The 24,903-nt window shown below is 45.7% G+C and overlaps 1 protein-coding gene across 1 annotated transcript; it reads left to right on the top strand.

The window, feature by feature from the left end:
* On the top strand, nucleotides 1–20,490 carry LOC142583321 (uncharacterized). Its single transcript, XM_075693745.1, has 3 exons — nucleotides 1–173; nucleotides 5,643–5,808; nucleotides 17,591–20,490. Coding segments are annotated over exons 1-3 (2,691 nt in total). The 5' UTR covers nucleotides 1–171; the 3' UTR covers nucleotides 20,114–20,490.
* Nucleotides 20,491–24,903: the final 4,413 nt, after the last annotated feature.

Raw genomic sequence — 24,903 nt, 5'->3', positions numbered from 1 at the left:
GGAATTGAGCGTCGAAAAGGCAAGAGGCCGGTGTGGGGGCCTCCTTTATCTGCTGGATCCTGTACGACGGTCGCACGTTTATGGGTGCTCTTGCCAGCGGTGACAAATAAGAGCAGATCCTGCTGCCGACCGCGAACCATCAACACGAGACTTGAGAAGTAACGAGGAAGCATGTGAGTGTTACGTTTGACTTTTACTCTTTTCACTGCGCAACATCTCAGTATAATGTTAAATAATGCACGATATGGAACGTGCGTATACGGCGAAAGCGCTACGTTAATACCACTGTAAGGGCTCCATAGCCAAAGAACTAATTTACTTCAAGGCGAATACGTGAACTACCGGTTGACAACTTCTACCTCCCTAAGTAAGTGAATATATATATATATATATATATATATATATATATATATATATATATATATATATATATATATATATATATATATATATATATATATATTGCAAAGGCGGTTATTAGCCACCAGTGGTTGGGTCGACCGTGAGAGCAGGGCGCGGACTTTAAGCATGAGCGGTGTTCCCCGGGAAAAGCGCTGGAGAGCTTGACCCACAAGAAAGCGCTGGAGAGACTGACCCACTCTAACCTTCCTCTTCTTCGCTACGGTTACCCCCTGGAACGAAATAATAGCCGTCCGGCGACCTAACAGCTCCTCATTACAAGTAGGTCATAGTACGGCTTGCGGCGATCAACGTTGACAATGTCGCGTCCACGATGGCGCATGTCCGAGCACGGTTCAATGGGTTCAATCAAATAGTTAATGGAGGAGGCGCGCTCGACGATACGGTAGGGCCCTCTTCATATTTGGTCAGCAGTTTTGAAGAGAGCCCAGGTGCAGCGGAAGGAACGGAAAGCCACACAAGCGCTCAAGGAACGCAGGTGGCTGCAGAGGTGGCGTCACCGCGTATGTTCCTCTGGGGCGCGAGTGTTCCTCTTGGTTATTGGAGGTAAAGGCCCGTGCGAGATCGCGACACTCTTCAGCATGTCTTGCCGTGGCAGAAATGGGCGCACGCTCAGATGCATCGAGCCGGTATGGCAGAATTGTGTCGATGGTGTGCGACGGGTTCCTACCGGTGGTGGTAGGTGGTGCTCTGAGTAGCTGGTGGTGCTCTGCGTAGCGGTGTTCTACGCATAGGTTACGAAGGGCAGAACGACGTACATTGAGGCTACGTGCATCTCAAGCATGTTGCCGAGCGTACGGTTGAAGTATCCCGTAAGGCCATTGGTTTGAGGATGGTACGACGTAGTTGTACGATGAACAACGTGGCACTCTTTAAGAATGGCTTCAACTACTTCAGATAGGAAAACAAGTGCGCGATCACTGAGTAGTTCCTCAGGTGGGCCATGGCGCAGGATGAATCGATGAAGCAGGGAGGAGGCAAAATCGCACGCTGTAGCTGCTGGAAGCGCGGCAGTTTTCGCGTATTGCGTGAAGCGGTCGACTGCCACAATGGCCCAGCGGTTTCTAGCCCATGTCAGGCAAAAGGGCTCATACAAATCAATGCCGACGCGCCCAAACGGCCGGGTAGGGCAAGTCAAAAATTGCAGACAGAAGGGGTGGAGATTGTCGGCGCTGACAATCGGGGCAAGAGCGAACGAACTTCTGAACGTCGCTCTCAATGCCTCGCCAATAGTACCGTATGCAAGAGACCTCTAGGTCTCTTGCAGTAACATCAGGCGTCCCGCAAGGATCAGTTCTTGGTCCCCTTCTATTTTTAATATATATTAACGACCTACCAACACAGGTCTCCTGTAACATTCGCATCTTTGCCGATGACTGTGTTATCTATCGCACAATCAGTAACCCCTCTGATCAACTAACTCTTCAAAGAGATTTAACTTGCGTCCAGGACTGGTGTAACCAATGGCTCATGGAACTAAACCCCGATAAATGCAAACTCATGTCATTTCATCGAAAACGTAATCCTCTCCTGTTCCCTTATACAATTTCGCACGTCACGATAGCATTAACACAGTCTTACAAATACCTAGGCGTAACGTTGTCTAACGATCTAACCTGGAACGCGCATGTCACTAGAGTGATATCATCTGCTAAAAAAAAAACGTCATCTACGTCTAGCGCCACCAAACCTAAGATTGCTTGCATACAAGTCACTCGTACGCTCTAAGCTGGAATATGCCTCTGCCATCTGGAGCCCTAACCAAAAATATCTAACAAACTGTCTAGAATCAGTGCAGAATCGTGCCACAAGATTCATCCATTCATGCTATTCATATAATGTCAGTATATCATCGTTAAAAGCAGAATCCGGCTTAACAAGCCTGACTTGTCGGCGTCGTATCGCTACTATGTACTTATTTCATAGGTTTTTTTACAGCTCACTTCATCATCCACCCTACATCAGCCCTCCTGCACGCATTTCTCTCCGCATTGGTCATCCCTTTCAAGTCGCCCGTCCACGTACGCACACTACCACGTTTGCCACATCATTCTTCCCACGTTCAGCCTCGGACTGGAACGGCCTTCCACACGACATCGCCGCAATCACCTGCCCATCGACGTTTTTGAACTGTATAATTAACATATTTACCAGCGAGCAAACTTGTACCTAAACATCTTTCCCTTGTGTATATAATTTATTTTAATAGCTACCCACCCCTTATGTAATACCCCCAATCCTGGGGGCCTTTAAGGTAATAGAGTGAAGTGAAGTGAAGTGAAGTGAAGTATTGGCGTACAGTAGTACAGCATTGGCGAGATGGTGAGCTTGACGAAGGAGCGCGCGAGTGGTTGGTGGTGCTGATGAACAAGAAAGCAAGTCTGTAAGGGAGGTGATCTAATATTCCTTGCACTGCTCACACGCGATAGTGGTAAGCTCGAGCGAAGAAACGGTGAAGTGGCTGCCGCAACCAAGTTTGTCGAGACAGAAAATATATGCAGTTCATAGTTCCAAAGTGCTAGGTTTAACATGGTCGGATGTTCTAGCCGTATTCTAATGCAAAAACACCTGCTTTGTTTATTTGTACCGCAGTTAGCGATTATCCACAACAATTACGCTAAATAATTGTTTTATAATATCACTGTTACCTGAGCTAGACATTCAGAGAAACCCTGCGCACCAAACACTACTCCTTTAGGACTTCGGCCATCGTGTACAAAAAAGGCGCTTTTTTCAATAATGTCATAAGGCAACTATGAAAAAAATGACAGCGACAATCATTGCTAACCAACATATCACGTCCATATTGAAATTATAAAGAAGTCCATTCTATATAGACAATTTTATAAGGTTTCCCAAATCTCAAAAACAATCCTTTTGCAGGTACTAGGCATTTCAGCAGTAGAGCAGGCAAGCCGTTATCAAAGCGTTAGAAAGATACGTGTAAATATTTCCACTTTATAACGTATCTACAGGGATGATACCTGAAAAATAACAAGAAACGAACCAGAATAGTGGTGAGAGACGTATGATGATGTAAGGAAATATCTATACTGGTATTCAATGGACGTCTGGGATAAGCTTACAAAATTTTAGGTTGATAATAAAGATGGGTAGACATTTAAATTCATATCCGAGCACTGAACACTTTATAAAAAATGTAAATAAAATTAAAATAAGCCTGAAGAAGCATTGTTATAAAGTGGACCTAAAAAATGTTCTAGAATTTAACGTTTATCTGGGTGCAAGGAAATAAAATTTTGTGATTGGTAGTGAATTGTTTATTCAGTATAAAACATTTGTATTGTTTAAAACCCAAACGCGGACCTAAGATCACGGGAAGGAAAGCTGCAGAGCAATAATTGGTTTCAGCGCATTTGGCATGGATACGCAAGCCGTGCACCAAAGAGCTCTATTCAAGGATGTCTTCTATTATACCAGTACAAACTAACGAAAGAAAAGCTCGCAGGTAAGAAGAAAAATTTGAAGAAAACCTAAGAACACACAACTAATACGGCAATAGAAAATAAAAGCCGCTAAATAAAAAAGGAGGAGTACGCATTTTAAATCATCATTGCATGGCGACTAAATTTGGGTAGACGTTGCTTTATTTGAAATTAGGAGCAAGAAGAGGAGCTGGGGAAGCCTAGGAATGCCTTGGAGAGGTAAACAATGATCTGCTAAGATAACAGAGCCGAGCTTATCGCAGAAAGAAAATCGAACACGTCAAAGGGTTACATAGTAGCAGAGGCGTGACACTAGCGCTAACGTTGTGATAAGGCAACTTCTCATTATACTGAAGCTAATGAGATCATGCACAGGTGCCGCCGTAGGTTTCCTGGTTCTTGTAAACGGCAGAGATGTCATCCAGTTTCATATGGGAAGGAGTTAGAGAGGGATCAACTAGAAAGGAGGTCCGATATATATTTCTGCGGCATGTCGTGCAATGTTTGGTTCCACGCAGAGCAGTGGATGACTCGGGAGGCGAACAATAATAATGGCACATGTGAGAGTGGTTCGGGGCTTTGTGGTGGGGATGACTAAGTATCATGTAGTTTCGACTGCGGTCTTTGATTCAAACGTGTGAGAACATTTATGGTATTCTATGTCCTAACTTATGGCTTGAGTTCTACGGAGCGTTTGGTCATGGATGTCGCGGAAAAAGGTGTGTTCAAAAAACTAATAGAATTCATAAGTTAACTGATAGTGGTCAGTTTAAACATGGCACGAGATGTTTTGCAAAAATATTGCTTGACATGAGATATGTACTGGGTATTCCAGGAAACACCATCAATTCTTTTTCTATTGAAATAACCTTTGGCAGATAGCACAATTCTAGTACATCAGCTGGTCTACTCGAAGAGGCGGGCACTGCCTGCACAAAGACTTGAAATGCACGATCAAGTAGTGAACTAAATTTCACTTAAGTTTTTCACTAATTACCTTCGGGCGCATATTGCAACTTAGAAATTATAGCCGGGGTGTTCGCAAGGAGGATCCCATTTGAACAAATTCTCAGCATGCCACCAGTTTCGAGATATCAATTGCCCAACTTTGGGGCCTTGGTTACTTTTGTGGTTCAATTCATAAAACAACGTTTTGTTATGAAATTTGAGCAAGACTGCATTTCTACCGCAAATTTGATGGCGCATATCTCGTAAACGGTGCAATCCACACAATTATTTTCAAGCGAATGTGCCTTGCAGTCTCCGGCCCCCAGAATTTGTAATTTGCAATGTGTTCCATAAGGTAATCAGCAGCTTAATTAGCAATTTTTTCTTAGGTACTCGAATATTCGTTTCAATTTCTTGTTGAAGTAATGTCAGCCCCTTTGAGTAGAAAATTTCATGGGGCAGAATTCTGCTATCTTCAGCAGGCAATCTTTTTTAATTTTGAAAGCGTCCGCGGAAACACCCTGTATAGGCATGCTTCGTTTCAAAATAGTGACTGTCATATTGAGAGTGCTGAGGAAGTCATCTGCATTGGTGTTTCATATTATGTTGTTCATGAGTCTCCCTCAAGGACGGTTTGTTTGGAGGCTTCTGAACATGGCCACGAGCAGACAAGTGGCCTTCGGGCGCCAAAATTGTAGCTTTGATTACCATATAAGAATGTATTGTCATTGCTGGGCAAGCCAAGCTGGTCAGCTGAGTGCCCTAAGCTTCGCTCGCATGCTTAGTCACGCACTATAGGTGCAACTTATCGCGCATGTTTTCTTGCAGGACAAACGGCGTTTATACCGCTGTGCTGGTGGCGATAACTTTCGCCATCTGCCCAGCAAGTAACGGCGAGTACTTCCTTGGCTGTCCTCCTGTGGATGACGTTCATGACACAGTCACGATACTGCCGAATCCTTTCAACTGTTCTACATTCTACATTTGCGCACAGGTAGGAACTCCGAGTCAAATGCTATGCCCCAAAAGATGTCGCGTCCAGTAATTCAAAATAAGAAGGCAGCCACGGTTGCATGCAGTTCATTTATGTCTAATAAAGGGTTCTATCTCAGAGAAAGAGGCACCCAAGGGCTGGGTGTCCAACAATCATGTCAAGTAAAACTGAAATAAACTCCAGCGAACAGCAGGAAGAATGAAACAAACATTGGAAAATACTGAGGTAATTAAGCACTACACAAGAAAAGCAGAACCTTCTATGCTCCATGCATAACCAGCTCGCCATACAGAAACCCATAAACATGCAGGTATTATAGGACGAATGACCACGATATCAATACAATCTCTTCACAAAAAAAGTAAAAGAATCCTTGCACGCTGCACAGACTAGAGTGCACCAATACACATGCGCAAAGTCTAAGTCCGCTGAAAATGAATCAGAAGAAAACAGAAAAGATTGGTTCAAGCTCACATCTGTGCGCGTACATTGAGATTCTGTGTGCATGATAAACGATCTCTATGAAGAGAGTACTGCTGGCGATTACGTCAGAAATGACACAGAGGCCATGTGCGAATTGTTGTTAACTTATTTGGTACAACCTTACCATTCTCAGCTGTATTTTGTTTAACTTGAAGTTCGCTGTGTACGGTGGGTGGTAAAGTGAGTGACAAAGACGAAGTGACCCGATATGTCGCTGTCTCAAGATTGCGGCTGTGGAGAAGATACAAAAGATAATTCGTTCGCCCAATGAAAACAGGCTATTACGAAGACAACAGGGCTCACTCAAAAGATCAATTAAAATTAAACAGTATCCGCTTGATAGCTCTGTGCTCGGCTATACAAATATTTCAAGATGGTTCTTCGGCAGCAGTGAGAACAGTTTTACGCATTTATCGTGAAAAAGTATGACAATATATCACAGACAGAATATCTTCTGAAGTCCTTGTGACACTACGTCGATTGAATTTGTAGAGTCCTCATGCGCGCTGTCTAGAGCGTGCTGAAATCCGCCAGTTTAGAAAGCGCTTAAGTAAGCATGTCACGCGCAAACCCGGCACGACTGACTGATGGCATCATGGTTATAGCTAGTCCGCCGTCTTTTCATGGGCTCATCGTTCTTGCACCTGCATTGTTGTTGACGACATTGTGGGAAAATTTTTGATCAAGCTTTCCAGAAAGCGCAGTTCCTTGGGAAACTTTTGATACAGTATGCAGCATACAAAGTTGTTTCCTCCTAAAGGGAACACCAACTTAATAAAACATTTCCAAGCACTGTTTCTCTGGCTTCCGGCACTCTGCGGTGAGTAGGCAGGGAGGTGGCTGTCTCGCCTCGTTTCAGGCTTCTTCAATATAAAGGAAACTCAAGTGTTGAGCGGTGGCATTCAAGCTTGACTCCTACCACAGCCACCCCTTGTTCTAACCGTTGGGCCACGAATGCACTCTTATGTCCCTTGTGCTAGTCATATCGATCGAAAAGACAACACGACACACAAGAGCTTGTGCTATGACGTTCCTTCCTATGTAGATTAAGTACGTACTTCAGTTTCTAAATGCCTAATGTCCAAACTATCGGGCAGACGTCACGCATGGCCGCTTCGTCGATGCACGACTTCGGGATTGTTGGGATCGCTGTGCTCTGCTCTGGTGGGGTGGCGTCCTTGTGTGAAGTCGCGGTTGGTGCCATTCTCGTAGAATGGCACCAACCGCGACCGAAGCCAGAGAAGTTGGACCCTGAAATAGGGTTCCGCAATCGAGATTCCATGGGTCTTGTGGCGTCCATCAGGAGTCTTGTAGGGGCAACTACGGGATCTTAATCTGGTGACCGGTTGTTGTGGCTCGGCCTGGCGCATCGTTTCGGGAAGTAGGTGCAATAGCTGAGCTGAAACAGGTCTCGCAAAAGCATGACGCAAATGGTCAGCATGCACAAATCGTATTTCACCCGCCATACATTGTGGGGGACTACGCCATCTTCCCAAGCCGCATTTTCACCGCGAACACATTTAATAAACACTTTGTCACCGACTAGGAATCCACACTCAGTACCTCGTCCTTATCTTTCTGCCGCTTGCTGTTCAGCTGTTCTTTGAAGATATCTTGCTGAAAATCCGGTTTGAGATATGACAATTTGGTCTTCGGTTGCCTCTTTAAGAATAGCTGTGCAGGAGTGCTTCCTCTCACACTATGAGGAGTGTTTCGATACCTCACTAAAAAGCTGTCTTATCCTGCTTACACCGATTCTTTGTTTTGCGAGACATCTGATATCAGCTGTTTCAGCAATGCTGGTTTCGCGATTTGCAATGGACGTTCGGCGGTCCCGTTCAAAATAAGCAGATAGGGCGGCGTTTTTCTATGTTTTGCGTTGTTTTTAGCCAAGAAGTTCTCGGAGTCCTGCGATACAAATTGAGACCCATTAGTATTCACAATTGTGTCGGGAAATCCGTAAGCCGCGAAGACACTGCGAAGTTTTGAAATAATTCGGCTTGTGGCGGTTGAGGTCCGTAGCCAGACTTCAATCCAATTAGAATAGGCATCAACTAAGACTAGGACGGATAAGGTCAAGGGTGTAGTGGTACAGGCTGCGCGGCCGGTCGAACGACTTCACAAACCCGACAGTTTCGTACGTAACCTCCTATTGCATTATCGAAATATGGCCACCAAATGAAGCTTCTAGCCAGCATTTTCGTGTTTGAGGTGCCTAGGTTGTCCTCATGTAGCAAAGACAATACAGCCGACTGCAATGCATCGGGTACGATCACCCTTGTGCCCCACGTGACAGAGCCTTGCTCGAGCGATAGCTCTAAACTTCTAACGTAGTTCTCCAAAACTGAAAGCTGCACGAGTTGGTGTGGTTCCATCTTTAAAAAAACTGCGCGAAAATGACGTAATCGAGCTAGTTAAAAAAATGACAGACACGGGCGTTCGTCGTTCTTGTCTTTTATCGCTAGCTCGTCCACGTCTTCTCCAGGCAGTTTTTTTCTTAAAATTGTCTGAAGTAGTATAGCTGAAGTTTCTTAAGCGCCTCTGAACGCCAGCCATATGGCGCGTACTCTACGGCTCTGCACAGTTTGCGATTGCGTGCTGTGGCCTTCTCTACGTGAGAAGAGTTCAACGGAGTGCTTTCGAATACGGAAAGGCAATCAGAACTCTCAGATTTGGGACAAGATGATTAGGGTAGACTAGTCAGAGTATCAGCCACTTCGATTTCAGCTCCTTTACGGTAATTATGCGTATACTGGTACGCTGAAAATATCAAGGACAATATATATATATATATATATATATATATATATATATATATATATATATATATATATATATATATATATATATATATATATATATATATTTGGCAGGAAGAGATTTTAGGGAGGGGTGGTCGGAGCCTTCCAGTCCAGGGCCCCGCTGGCCTCTGCCTCCTGCCTGACCTCGCCAATTAAGGACGCTTGTCCTGCGACGTCGGAATGGGCGAGCTGTTCCTCCCACTGCTCCATTGCTTTAATGTTACTTGGCCTATGAGGGCGATTAGCGCACTGCCAGGTTACATATGTTAGGGTGGGTATGTCACCGCATCAAGGGGAGCTGGCCCTATAGCGAGAGGGATACAATGTGTTTAGCAATTTTAGAACTACAGAAAGCTGAGCTAGTTGGTAAGGATTCATTATGCAAAAAAGTGGTGAGGCGTGCAGACAGGACACAAGAGTGAAGAAGTGGACAACATGAACGCCGGCATTGATGTCCACTTTTTTTTATTTATTTATTTATTGGTACCTCAAATACCCCATTTGGGGTTTTACATGAGGGGTGGGCATATTTACATAATATTTTCAATAAATGCCTTGAACGATGAATGACTGGAGTGGTGCACCGCTTCAGAAGGTAGATGATTCCAGTCTTTCGCTGTTTGAATGAAGAAAGAGTTAAGATGAGCGGAGGTGCGAGCTGGAGGGGGATAAACAGCCTTTGAATGGCCATGACGGGATGAAGTGCGATGCGCAGGCGTGATGTCGGTCTGATGAAGTAGTGAGTGATAAAATTTGTAATTTGTAAAATTTGATAAAATTTGTCCACTTCAAGTGGACATGAGAAGTTATGTCCACTTCTCTACTCTTGTGTCCTGTCTGCACGCCTCACCTCTTTTTTGCATAGCAATTTTATATAAGAGAATACCCCAGTCTGCATTTTGCGCCAATCGGCCGCCTCTTCCCGGTTAAGTTGTGGGTGAGGTGGCGCGTATTTTCTTCGGACTCCGCCCTGATGAGCAAAGATGTCTTCGGCATTTAAATTGATGGGATTTTGAGAGGGATAGTACGAGTGCTTGGGGCCAGAAGAGGGCGCCATCGCTCGGCTGGTGCATCGTCGAGCTAACGCGCCAGCCTGTTCGTTACCTTGCACCCCCGCGTGTCCCGGGCACCAGAGTGGGCGATGACGGTGGTTGAAATACTTGGGAATTATCGCAAAGCTAGCGACAGCCACGTTCCTCTTGAGAAACATGTGACATGTCTCCCGGGAGTCCGTGACCACAACCGTGTCCCTTTGCGAACGATCTGAGCGAGCGAGGGCGATCGCCACTGCTAACATTTTATCAAGAGCTATCTTTCAATCTTTACAGTTTGGCAGCTGCTTTCCACGGGCTTGCTTTTTTTTTTGTCCAAAGATGCTTACGAGTGGCTGATGGCCCGTGTACAACGTAAACTTTCCATCGGCCACAAAGTTCTGGAACGTTTTAGGTCCAAACATAAGTGCTAGGGCCTCTCTTTCGCTTAATTTTTCTCATATGACGTCAGAGTTGGCTAAGCAAAAGCTAGCGGAGGCTCTTCTCCGTTCGGCGGCGCGTGAGAAGTAACCGCTCCAACGCGACGTTGACGCGTCGCATTGCAACCCGAGCGACTTGCGTGCATCGCAGTAGGTAAGACCGCGGCTATTTACAAGCAGATGCCTAGTCGCTTTGAAAGCATTACAAAAGTGCTCGTCCACACTCAATGCTCTACCTTACGTAACAATCTGTACACCTCTCTAATTTTTTTAACAATATCGCGCGGGCGTCAACCGCATGGCGTGTCAGTGCCCTTGTAGCGGCGAGGGGCACCTCCCAAAGCGAACAGCGCCGCAGAATACATTCGACCTAGAATTCGCCTTGAACGACCTCACGTAAACCTGCCAATCCCGTCGTCCCTCGTCGCTACAAGACCACTGACACGCCGTGCGGTTGACGCTCGCGTTATAATGTAAAAAGATTGCAAAGGTGTACATTCTTTCTGCTAAAGATGACACATCCTTCATACATTTGCTGTAGAAATTGAGCAGCGCTAACTATTAATTGTCTCAATTGGGTTACATTTGTTGGCTCAAGAGTGTATAGGATGGCCTTCATTTTCTCTTGTGTCGGGTGGATGCCATCGGTGTTGACGCTGTGCCCAAGCTTTGAGACAGAACCTTGGAACAGCTTCCATTTTCTACCGTTAACCTAATGTTCTGCTATGAAAGGTTGCATAGCACCCACTCGAGCGATTTTTCTTGGAAATTGTCCATGTTCTGGCTTGCAATTACGACATCATCAATGTAACAACCAACATTTGGAATACCATGCATAACTTTATCCATCACACACTGGAACAAAGCAGGGGGACTGGCTACTCCATAAGGAAGTCTGTTATATTGAAAAAAAAAGCGTTATACGTGTTAACTGTCAGAATCAGTCTTGATTCTTGGCTCAGTACCACTTGTTCGTATGCCGATGACATATCTAAGACGAAATATTGGGCCTCCACAAATAACTAAACTTGTCTTCTAATTGTGGTAGCTGGCGGTGGTTTATTTTCAGTATAGGATTTGCAATGATACTGTAATCACCACAGAGACGTATTTGATCACCTTGCTTCTTTGGGACCAAAACAAGCAGAGTTGCCCAGTCGCTTCTACTCACTGGAGTGACCATGCCTTGGCTTTCAAGCTCAGCGAGGCGTTTTCCCGCTTCATCACGCAAAGAAAAGGGAAGCGGGCATGCTTTGCGAAATCCCGGCGTACAACCCGGCTGCAAAACAATTTGTGCCTCGCACTGATAGCACCAAGCGATTGCGAAAAGCCGCTTGGAACATTAGCGCGAATCTTATCTACTGTATCTCGCTGCATACACCTCAACGTGGTTTGCAGTTCAGCCGAAGCTTATTAAGCCAGCTTCATCCCAGCAATACAAATAACGCTTTCACGTTATTTGACAACAAAGGTTGGTAGAAAAGCACTCTGCCTTTCACAGGTCACGGTTACATTGCATTGCATTGCCCTACGACATCCTTTTTCTCGCCTGTGTACGTTTTCAGAACAATCCGAGTCGGTTCACAATGTGCGCGCGAAAGCTTTCTGTACACACTCTCAGGTACAACTGTCACTGCGGCCCTTGTGTCCACGTGCATCTACACTTCCTGGCATTTCACGTTTACAGTCACTACATAGGCGTTCTGCACCGATGTATAGACTGCGCAGTTGTACTAGGTGTGCACGTCTTCCTCTGATGATTTCATTACTGCATGTGCCTTCGACTCACTTTTGCTCGTTCGGCACATGTTTTGAATATGTCCAACTTTTGAACACAGCTTGCACGAACAGCTCTTACACCAGCAATATTCTGACGCGTGTGTTTTTCTAACGTGATAATATTTTTGTTTCTTGGCCTTGCTTCGCGCCGAACATTTAGGCTGCGCTGGGTCACGGTCGCTGCGCTGATGATTGTTAGTTTTCATTTTCACTGCGTTTACCCTCCCCACCCAGCTTCCCGCTTGCATTGCGGCTGTTTGCTTCACAGGCAAGAGCTATTGTGCATGCCCTTTCAAATGGGAGCGCACCAGCATTGAACAATGCATTCTGCGTTTCTTCACTCTGAATCCGAGCTGTCAATCTGTCGTGCAGGGCGGCGAAGAGAAATTCTCCGGAGTTACATTTCCAGGCTAGGTGCTTCAACTCTTCTACGAAGTCTTCGACACTTTCATGGTGGAGGTGCACTCGACGGTTGAATTTGCACCTCTCAGCAATTACAGACGTCCTCGAGGTGTAATCGCTTTACAAGAGCTCAATTACTTCGGCGACGGTTTTATCTCCTGACAGCAATGGAACAAAAAAGCTCTTGGGAATTGCATATGCTTCTCCACCAATTACTGTCACGAAAACCGGCAGTTTCATCTCTTCAGCTTTTTCGTTTACCCTGACGTAATCCTCAATCCCTTCGACATAGGTTTCGAAGTTTTTATCTTCGGGGCGTACGCGTCTAGTCTGCCGAGCCTGGACATTGCTTGGTAGGTGAAGTAAACGTGTTACTTGTTTGACATGCGAGTCCTCGCTGGCTTATGGTAGCGACACCTCCGGTAGCAGCGTGGCCTCAGTGAGCCGCCGAATCCTCGTTGATGGTGTTCAGTAGGCCAGGTCACGGCGATCCTATCCTCGTCGCCAGATGAACTAACGCAGACGAGCGACAACGATCCAAGAGCAGAAAGGCAACTCGTTTTATGACCAAGAACGACTTGATGTCATACAGACAAGTATATGACGTTAAACAGGGCCACGCGCAATTTTTATTCGCACCATATCTTTCGCTGAGACAACACAACACACAAGAGCTCGCGCTACGACTGAGCAATAACGAATTTCATAATTGAAATGCGTACCCTAGTCAAAGAAGTCATCAAAGGCATGGATGAATAAAAGCGCGTATTTCGCACTGCACCGCCAATGCGATGACGCTGCTTACATCGACGAACTGCCCTGCCCGCTGCAGCCATCGCAATCTTAGGTTCCTTTCTTGGGACCTGTTGAGAAACGTAACAACAAAAAAAACTAAAGTCTTACGAACTTATCATTATCATTTTTCCAGTGTTAGAGAAGAATAATGCCACACTATATATTTAAAGGTGAAGCAGCGCCGCCAAGATAGATGGACCCTAGAGGACAAGCCTCATTTAGTTTTTTTTTTAGGCGTTAAACTCCTGCGCCGCATTATATACAAGTTCGGAAGCATGGTATACTCCTGTAAGACGTAAAGGCAAAAGCCAGCGGCACACGGGGTAATCCATTTACATAAGGGATCGGAGGAGCCAGATTTTTTCCAAGCCACAGTGTGAAGTAAACGTGTGGCACAGTAGGTCAACCTCCTCAACGACACCTGCGAGCACGTAATGCATTACCTAAGGGTTCTTTTGTTCTCTCTTTCTTTCCGTGTTTCTTTCTTTCTTTGTTCTTCAATTTACCTTTCCTTCTTCTTTCATTCGTTCTTTCTTTCTTTCTCTGTTCTTTCGGTATTTCTTTCTGTCTTTCTTCTTTTGTTCTTTCATTCGTTCTTTCTTTATTCTTTCCTTGTTCTTTCGTTCTTTCTTTCTTTCTGTCTTTGGTCTTTCGTTCGTTCTTTTTTCTTTATTTCTTTGCCGTTCGTTCGTTGTTTCTTTCTTAGTCCTTTCGGTTGTTCGTTCCTTCTATTTTCCTTGTTCTTTCGTTCGCTCTTTTTCGCTTTCTTTCTTTCTTTGTTCTATCGTTCATTCGTTCTTTATTTATTTATTTATTTGTTCTTTCGTTCTTTCTTTCTTCGTTATTTCGGTCTTTCGTTCGCTCTTTCGCTCGTTCTTTCTTTACCTCATGATTTCGTTTCTTATTGTTTAGTTTATTCTATATTTTTGGCTTTGTTGTTTCGTTCGTTCCTTCTTTGTTCCTTCCTTCTTTCTTTCTTCGTTTTTTATTTAATTTTTTCTTTCTTTGTTCTTTCGTCCGTTCTTTCTTCACCTGCGCTCGTTCTTTCTTTCTTTCTTCTTTCGTTCGTACGTTCGTTCGTTTAAATTAAAATTTTAACACGAAATTTCAATTTGAAATCACTACCGTTAAACATCTCCGGCCAACAGCGACCGCCATTTTGGCATGACTGTGACGTCGGGAAATGAGGGGCCACTGCTGTGTCGTCTGCTTAGAAATATTTCGTGATGGCATATTGCACGTTTTGCTCCGCATGCTGTGGCACTCAACAGCGCAGAAGAGCGTCGCCTTTGAATTATGCCAGCAATACACCTTTTTCCAGGCAATCCCACAGTGCCCTGCTGGGAACGTGGTGCACTGTGGGGAAAGAGGGTACGTCGAGCGGGCAGGCTCGCCCGTCGGCCGCCACCCGTTTGCAGCGTTGGCACCGTGGCAGTAAGAGAGAGAGAAATAAAAAGAACTGGAGAGAGAACAAGCTGGAACTTTCTTTCTTGACGCTCCTCGCGACATAAGTACACGTCCCGAGAACCATTTAAATGTGTATCTCTACGCGAGAAATGGGAAATAAATAGAGAGTTTCAGATTAGGGGGACGCCAACGTTGGGGCCCAGTGGCACTTGGGGCGATGGTACTGCGCATGCGCAGTAGGGTCTGACCATGCGCAGCACCGTGGCCCCAAGCGCTAGGGGGCCCCAACGCATTCCTCTCCTTAAACTCTCTAATAACGAAATCTATGCGTTATTATGGAGTCGCAACCAGTTCGCGGAAAGCTATGGTCTGCTGTAAGCATATGGCTTCTATCGTTTAAAACTTTGTTAGCAGAATGCTGCGTAGGCGTACAGCTCGTAAAAAAATAATACGTGGCTTCGTAAAAGAAAAGGTGTTTGTGCACTTTCTGCTGGCAGAGTGATATGGTAAGATAAGTGCTTGTAGGCTATAAGATTTTACAAAGGGCCAACGTGGACCGCGAGTTGGTTGCCCTTTGGTTAGGCGCTCATGTACATCTGTAGTCATATTTCTAAAGAAAGAGATGTTTTAAATAAAGGAAGAAGAAAAAGAGAAATTCTGCCTTTTCTTCCCAACTCTTTTGTGCAAGAAAACATTTTCCTGGGTTGGCATTTATGGCCCGGATGCTCCCAATATTGCGGTCGTGTGCCGCGATCCACGAAAACAAAGTAGCAGCTCGCAATACCGCTTTCATTTGAGCGCACTGGTCAAAGTAGGTTGTTGCTTGGTGGTGACAATCTCTCTGAAAATCAGCCTATTCAGCTGCCCTACAGAAAAAAGTAGCGCATTTTGTTTGCATTTTCGGGCAGGTGCTGTACGCAGCATGGTTCGGACATTAAAGCACAAATCTCAGCTAATCGATTTGCTTCGTCGGAGCACTTGCGAAATATTGCGGTTCACATAAAAGAATGCATCTTTTCACTCGCAGACAGTGGTGCTAGAGATTTATGAAATGAAGCATTTTCCATTACCGCGCCACAGATACTGAAGAAAGTGAATTGTTTTTTATTACTGTTGAAAAAAAGTGCAAGAAACTGCGAAGAGAATCTCTCCGTCACCACGGACTCAAAAGTCAAATAATGTTCACTTGTTAAAAAAGTGAAATTAAACAACACAGACCATAAACCAAATCTACCTAACAATTGCCTGTGTGACTTTGGAACATGCTGCTCGGTTTATTATTAAACTTGAATATTTTTATTATGTCTAACTTTCAATTTCGTTCATCCCCTAGATTGCTATATGGTGAAGTAGAGTCATCTCTGGGGCTGCCAATTCATGTCGTCATCAGTCACTTCAGCTGCAAGATTAAGAAATTCGACTACAAATTTTCTACCGCACCGAATGCACTTGAGGTTTGGCAGCTTGTTGTTGGACGCATACGGTTTAACATGCGACGCATAATTTATGCTAAAAAACCGCCTGTGATGGCCCTTTAAAAAGTCGCACGAGACTTTACCTATATTCCTGTTTTAGAGTCGGAAATGTGAGAAACGGCAGTCGTAGTTTTCGAGACCAGTGTTTATGTTTTAAAGATGTGGGCAAGGTATGTAATAGTCAATAATTTAGCTGATGATATTTATTGCTCCGGAATACTGAAGCGCTTACGAAACATGGTAGTGGAGGACTCTGGAATCATTGTGACTGCCTAGTATTTTCAATGTGCACAGAAATCTCAATGCAACACTGTTGTTACGCGCTGTACGTAGCCGAATGCGGCATTCTACCATTAATCAAACCCGCAACATCATGCTAAGCAGCTAACTGTCATAACCACTCGGTCACCTCAAGAGACCCAACAAATAAATAAATAAAGGGCAGGACATCCATCCAATTCTATTAAGTAGTGGATGCCTTTGTCTTTCAGATTTAATATAATTGCGATCTGAATACCATCTATATAAACAAACAGATTCTCTATTGTTCCGTGTCTTGGTCGGCTAGGAATCATGGTCGTTGTTCTAGAAGTTTCGCTACTACGGCATGGTTACCTACTGTCGCTAATGAAGCATTTCTTATGCCGTTCACCGCCAAGAAAATTAAAATTTTGCATAGGCGTGCAAAAACATAGGTGCACATCAGAGATAATAGGATGTCTCCCAACAGCGGAAACGGTCACCTCAGCAACTACGCGCGCACATATTGATGAAAGCATACATACGCCTGAAACATTATCTGCTAGCTCTGCTCTCAAGCGAGAGCAAACTCGTCATGGTTGGTTGTTAAACGCGAAAATACCAACTTATCACATTTCATCTTAAGCGAACTGAAGCCAAGACATTGCCTCTAGCATGAAGGCAACACCTGCAACAGCTGGCAGCTCGCGTTGTAACGCAAATACGTTGTAACGCAAAGTTGTAACGCAAATAAAACAGAACTTGAACCTGCAAACAATATTTTTTCACACAATATGTGATTCACAAGTAGCAAGTCATGTGCTGCTTCGAGGCACCGAATATGTTCGGTGCATCGTTTCAAATGTGAGCAACTCAGCAATACAGCAACGCAAGCGCTTAAATCTGTTTTTCTTTTTCTATTTTTGCAGGGCACGCCACTGCTCTTCCTTTGTCCGGGAATATTGCAATTTAACTACGAACTACAAGTATGCGATTACCCGGAGCAAGCCAACTGCTTTGAACTCCAGCAGTACCCTGAACCGGTGGCGAATAATCTTTCCGTCTTTCAACCTGCAGCTGAGCATCTCCTTCCAGAGCAAGCAGCGAAGTCCGAACATGAAGCAGGGCCTGAGCCAACGTCAGAGGAAGGGGTGCTCACTCCTGAACTGAAAACAGAACATGCTCAGGAGAGAGCCCAGTCTGACCCGCAGGACATGGTGGTACCATCTAATTCGATTGATGAGCCATTGCAAACACGTTCCGAGGAACAAGTCAATAAAGACGATTTGGTGGAGCCGCTCGAATCTATTGGTACACCAGAGCCACAAACTTCCCAAGAACAAGCTGAACCTCAACATCAGCAAAAAGATAACGAAAGGTCTGATGAAAGTGAGCGTGAATTAGAACCTGTTTCTGAGCCAACAAATGGAGCGCCTGGGTTCGAGCTGCAGCCGGCAGGAAACCCAACAGAACCGGGAATACAGGACACAGTAATCACAGCTGAGTCAATTGATGAGCCAAATCAAGAGCCTTCACAGGAGCCAACCGAATCCAACCATGAAACTGAGCCCCAGGCTTTAAAAGACCAAGCCGAACCTGAACTTGAACGTGATATAAATGCTCATTCTGAACAGGAATTCGGACGCGCTATAGAACGAACAGACTCCACGCCTGAACCAGAGCCACGTCCAACACGAGATCCAAGCCAGCCAGAACGGCAGGATATGGTTCTACCAGCTGAGTCAGGTGATGCGACGAGGGAAGTGCATCCCCAACAGCTGAATGAGACTGACCATACTACAGAACGTGCGTTACAGTCGGTTGTGTCCGCACCTGAGTCAGAGCCACGGCCTTCAGAAGAGAAAGCCGTACCTGAACGTGAGAAAGTAGTTAATGGAGAGGCTATTCAAACTAAAAATGAAGAGGCACCTGTGGCTGAACCAAATGCACCCACAACTGAATCTGAGCGGCACCTAACGGAACAGCCAGCCGAGAGTGAGATCGACACAGAGACCGCTGTTCAGCATGTTGAGCCTGCAGGCGAGCAAGAACAAGCGTCTTCCGAAAAATTGGCCGCTGCGACACTTCAACCAGAACCACAACCCACTGATGGACAAGCAGCAGCAGAGACAGTACGGCAATCGGATGATTTTCAGCCCACATCTACTGAATTTGGACACGAAGGAGTCCCAGAATCCACAGAGGAACCAGCACAATCTCAAACACAACAACCAAATGAACCATCTGAAGTAGTGCACGACACGGCAGAGGAAACAGCCGAGCAAACTGTGGAGCCAGCACAGGAGTTAGCTGAAGCAGCCCCGGAGCCTACTGCAGTAGCCCCTCAACTTGAGGCAGAAGCCGTGGAAGAGCCAGTTGGGATTGTGCGTAAGCCTTCCGAGACCGTCCAAGGGCAACAACCTGCACGTGGGCCCGAGCAACAGGATCAGACCACCGAGATAGCGCAGCCTTTACATGAACCATTACAATCTGCGTATGAATCCACAGGAAAGACAGTAGAATCAGACACTACAAAAAACGAAGCCATACTTTCACCTCAGTCAGAGCAGTCTGTGCCTGATCCAGAACAAATAATCACAAAACAGCCCTTTGAGGACAAGGCTGAGCAAAGTGAAATTAAACCACAGCTGCGACCTACGCAACAACCTCTGTCTGTTCTAGATGAAGCTTCACCCAATTCAGATGCTTCGGGTACCGACATGGTACAGCTAACTCAAGAGCGCGTAGAATCTTCTACAGAGCTCGACCAATCTGAAAAGCAAGCAACGCCTAAATCAGCCGACGCCCAGCCACAGCTTACAGAAGTAACTCAGGAACCACAACCAGCACCTGAGGCCGAGCTACTTCAACCAGAAGCAGCAGACGGCACTGTTGAGCACTCGCCTTCAGCCAATGAGGCTCCAGTAGAAGCTAGGTCAGAAGAAGCCCCAGCAGGACAATCGGATGAGATTAAGGCAATTCAGACGGTCAAATCGATAGAAACAAAACATCCAGAAGTTGCCTCCGATACAGAGGATGACGTTGAGCCTACGAGTCGAGCTGAAACTGAGCCTCCAGTGTCAGAAAAGGCACCTGAGCCGCTTGAACACAAAGGCAATACAACTGAAATAGGTTCCGATACTGCGCTCAGCCACCAAGACGACGCAAGTACCAGTGAGCCAAATGCCCACAATCAGGACGCAATACATCAGGCAAGCGGAGGGCCGTCTGGGACTGCTCAATTTGAGCCGGCTCCCACCGACGCAGCGGAGCAAGGTTCTAAGGTCGCCGAGCCGACGCTTGAGCCCGAAAGCTCCGCCGGTAAAGCGGTGGCTGAAGAGCAATCAAAAGCCGACAACGCATACGAGGAAACAGAACAGCCTGCAGTGTTCGATGACGTCGACGAAGAAGGAACAAGAAGCAACGCCATTGAGATTGACTACTACACGTGAATGCAGAGTGACAGCAGTGCTGATATGGAAGTAAGACAGAAGAAACCGCTTAAATTGCGTTTCTTCTGCTTTCCCTACTTTTCCTATTATGGTACTATTTATTTTGACGGGAAAAGTGCTAAAGCCGGAACATATACAGTTTTATTGGCTTGGGTCGCAGCATTTTCATGTGTGTTTTGTCAGCGTAGCAGGGTAGGTATCAATACCAAAATCTATAGACTCTACAGATTGCTCAGGGAAGCATAATGTCATAACGACATTGAAATAGGTATAGCTTCGCGGCAGTGCTTATTTGATCACTGAACAAGTCGATAGCTCAGGGCCTTCGAGCATTGTTTGAAGAAATGCAATAAATTGTGTATTGTGCTGCCCAGAGATTAACATCATATTTAATTGTTTACTTATTTAGTCACAGCTTTAAACACGTGCGTGCTATGCTGCTCACTCAGAGCTAAAATTATGCTTGTGTTGCCATCTACGTCACTTTAATTTATATCAAAATTCCTGATATCCTTCTTCTTTGTACACAATAAAATATCTGCAGGACATAATGTCACAGATTGGCGCAATTACCGGAATTCATGTGCATTAAAAGAGGGGAGTGAGGTTGCAGGTGAAAAAGGAATTCAAATTCAGACTGTATGTATGTATGTATGTATGTATGTATGTATGTATGTATGTATGTATGTATGTATGTATGTATGTATGTATGTATGTATGTATGTATGTATGTATGTATGTATGTATGTATGTATGTATGTATGTATGTATGTATGTATGTATGTATGTATGTATGTATGTATGTATGTATGTATGTATGTATGTATGCGTGTGTGTCCAGACTCCAAGAGGTCTTGGATTGTGTTCTCGACGATAACGAGAAAGATTTGGAACTAACGCGCTTCGACGCACATTGGCTCAGCAATTAAAAACTTCATTACAGCTATGCTTGTCCCAGTAACAATACATTGAAACAAGATTCAATATCTCTGACGTTGGTTTGCTTCCGAGTAGCACCGAAGAAATGTAAGAGATTGTTTTTCTCATTTAGGTTGGGTAATACACAGCGGCACGTACCAAAGTTCCCTTCAAAGAGGTTCATTAAATAACGGCCCTTGCACCGCGACCAAAGTAGGCGTCAGAAGGGTTCGTTTAAGAGCGGCACATGCCATGTGTTATACAGACAATGACCCAAGTTGGTACGACATTTGGTCTCGAACTGGGTTCCTTCATCACATCAGTCCAATGTTCTACCCATTTGACGATAGATTACCCAGTGACCAATGTTGACGAGAACCACCTTAAGCACGGACGTACATGCATCCTCGTAAATAGATACAAATAGACATACCACCACTGGGTGAAGTTCCTACAGAGTGTCAAGTGCATTAAATTTCCGACGATACAAAGCTCATGACTGCTGACGCTAATGCAATTAGCATTCAAGCAATGCAGAGATACATCGTATTTTCACTGCCAAAAAGCGTCATCTATGATGCGTGTATTTTTTCTACGAGCAATGCTACTAGGTACAATGTGACATAACTTGCGAACAATAGAACTAAAACATATTTGACAACGTGATCACAGTGCTTGCTAACCCAAAATTCACAAGATTGTATTACAACGTTTGCACAATAACTCTCAATAAGTCCTCAGTAACTAGGTCATCACCATAGCATGGGCGGCAGGCTTGGCTGTGTGCGGGTACACGGGGCAAGACAATCAGGACGCCAAATAATGAAGCGTTGCTGGATGAATAAGACCAATAGAAACCTTTAAACAAACAAGTTCGCAAAAGCTTGCAGTGCTTGTGCGGTGCAGAGCACTGGGTTCATTGTCCTCTGTGATTTTTTTTTAGTTCCCGCAGAAATGCGGCGCAGCCGATCCAAGAAATAGCGGCAGTGAGAGGCACTGTTGCAAAAACGAAGTTGAACTGAGCGATTAGACAACAAAATATTGGCTCCAGTCCACGCTGTGAAGGTAGTTGGCCAGCAAAGCTGCGGTATCACCTAATCCGATGGACCAATGTAACGAAGCCTTGAACTGGGTTTTGTCGAGCCACAGCACGACGCCGTTGTGGATATTGGCGATGCTATTCCTTTCGTCGCTCATACATCCGAGCTGCTCTTCAGGCGCCCTAAATGTGCGTGCCTTGTTATGGGCAGGAACCGCTTCGCCCAAACCTAGCCTGCCCATAACGCCATTGTGCATATTACCGTTGCTGCTCCCGCCGCCACTCATCGTGTTCACGATGCTCTTCTGTAGTCTTAACTATCCATGGCCTTTCCATAGGGCTAACAGAAAACAAATGAAATAACTTGCTAGGCGGGTTCTTCTTTTACATATGAAAGTGTAGTTACGTCACTCCATGCATTGAATACTACAGTTGACGCGTCCTGCCGACTGCAGTTTATGCAACCGCAATCCTTACCAGGAAACGCTTACGGTGAACGCTGTACACGAAGGCCAGCTGTCTAGTTCTATTTTTCTTTGGGGGTTCTTTTTTTTGCCTCCGTGCACACGCTGCCGCAGATGCGTGGAGGCGAGTGCCATCTGGTGCTGCTGCGAGGAACTGAGCGGCAGACGCGGCGCGTGCCTCCCATTGTGATTCGTTTGTGAACTTACCGCTTGTGAAGACGCATTCGCCACATTACGCCATCTTTTCATGTCCCCACCTATTCTACGCCATTTTGACCAGGGCGGCCCTACCCAAATCCACACGCGCGCTAGTCGAGTAGGCCTCGACGCTATTCTTGCCCAGCGTAAGCCTGGCTTTAAAGAATACGTCATCTGTTACGCCAGCCGCATTCTCACCAAAGCGGAAACAACTATTCTTTCCCCGAAAAAGAACGTCTTGCAATCGTGTAGGCAATCACCAAATTTCGACCTTACGTATATGGCCGTCTATCTGACCTCGTGCCCGATCACCACGCCCTGTGCTGGTTGCCGTCATTAAATGACCCATCTGGTCGCCTAGCTCATTGGGTGCTTCCTCTACAGGACTATGACATCTATGAAGTTTACAGGTCAGGCCTAAGCATTCGGATGCCGACGCTCTTTCGCGCTCATTAATACCCGATGAGGATGCTACTCCGCCTGTCTCCAGCTACGATTCCTCGTCTCTCTTACATTCGCCGACATGCCAGCAGAGCAACGCAGGGATCCATGGATAGCCTCCCTTCTAGAGTATATAACATCAACCGTCACCACCCACCACCAACCGCTCGCTCCGTCGCACCGCTCGCCACTTTGCCATCCGCGAAGGGCCCCTGTACCGCCGCAACTACCTATCTAATGGCCGTAAATGGTTGCTAGTGATTCCTCACCATTTACATTACGATGTCTGTGCCTCTTTTCATACGGATCCGCAATGCGCCCATGCCGGTGTACTCAAGACGTATGCACGCCTACGGATTCGATATTACTGGCGAGGAATGTACCGCTTCGTTTGGCAGTACGTTCACTCGTGATCCAAGTGACAATGCCGCAAGAGCCCACCTCACGAATTAAGTGGGACGCTCCAACGATTGCCTTGTCCCTCCCCGCCTTTCGATTGTATTGGCATTGATTTGTACGGCCCTCTACCGTACACCCCAGATGGAAACCGCTGGGTCACCTTCACCGTGCGCCGCCTCACGCGATACGCCGAAACTTCAGTGTTCCCGGCGGCCACAGCACCTGAAGTCGGCTTGTTCATCCTTCGCAACCTTGTTCTTCGACACGGTGTGCCTTGCGAGTTACTGAGCGACCGTGATCGTACATTTCTATCCGGAGCTGTAGAAGCCCTCCTTCGCGAATGCAACATTATCCAAAGAACTACAAGTGCCTATCATCCGCAGACCAATGGTTTGACTGAACGCTTTAATCATACTCTCGGCAACATGCTCGCCATGTGCGTCTCCGCTAACTACACTAAGTGGGACAGCATCCTCCCCTTTGTTAAGTATGCTTGCAATAACGCCACTCAGTCTACCACGAAATTATCTCCCTTCTTTCTTCTTTATGGTCGCGAACCTTCCTAGTTGATGGACACAATTCTTTTGTATCATCCCGACGATTCCGAATCCACGCCTCTCTCCGAAGCAACCAGCTATGCCGAAGAATGTCGTCAGATCACTCACTCGCTTACCGCGCAAGACCAGGCTAGCCAGAAACATGGCAGTGACGCAAGCTGGACTTTTCCATCATATTCACCTGGAACGCTGGTAACGCTCCGCGTTCCCTCATTTACTCCTGGCTTTTCTACAAAGTTCAGCTCAAAGTATGACGGCCCTTACCGGGTTCTACAACAGACGTCCCCGGTCAACTACGTCATCGAGCCTATTCAGCCATCCACGGACCAACGGCGTCGTGGACGCGACACTGTTCATGTCAACAGACTGAACCCGCACTACAACCCACCAGTGCTGCCTGTTCCATAGGTCGCCAGGATGGCTCCTTTTTTGCTGGGGAGTGATTGCAGGTAGAAATGCGGGCGCTAGCAGAATACGAAGAGGAGGAAGACGGTTGTTGGTGCTCGCGTTCGCTTCGCTCGGCCGTTGTCTCTTTCTGTGCATTCATATAAAACGCCGAGATCCTCCAACCTTAAACGTGTACCATCACCGTTAATACGGTCTTATTCTTCAAAAAGATTTCGTCTAGTAATTAGAAAAGTAGTTAGCCTAAATAGACTAACTTTTTAATTCATAGAACTATGCGATTGATCCCAACAGAAGACAAAATGCACCTTCTGTTTTCTGATCCGTCTCCAGCAAATACAAAAAAAAGTTAACGGTGCCAAATTTTAC

Source organism: Dermacentor variabilis, chromosome 5, assembly GCF_050947875.1.
Source record: "Dermacentor variabilis isolate Ectoservices chromosome 5, ASM5094787v1, whole genome shotgun sequence".
NCBI classification, from domain to species: domain Eukaryota; kingdom Metazoa; phylum Arthropoda; class Arachnida; order Ixodida; family Ixodidae; genus Dermacentor; species Dermacentor variabilis.
This window is presented reverse-complemented; position numbering and strand designations above follow the sequence as displayed.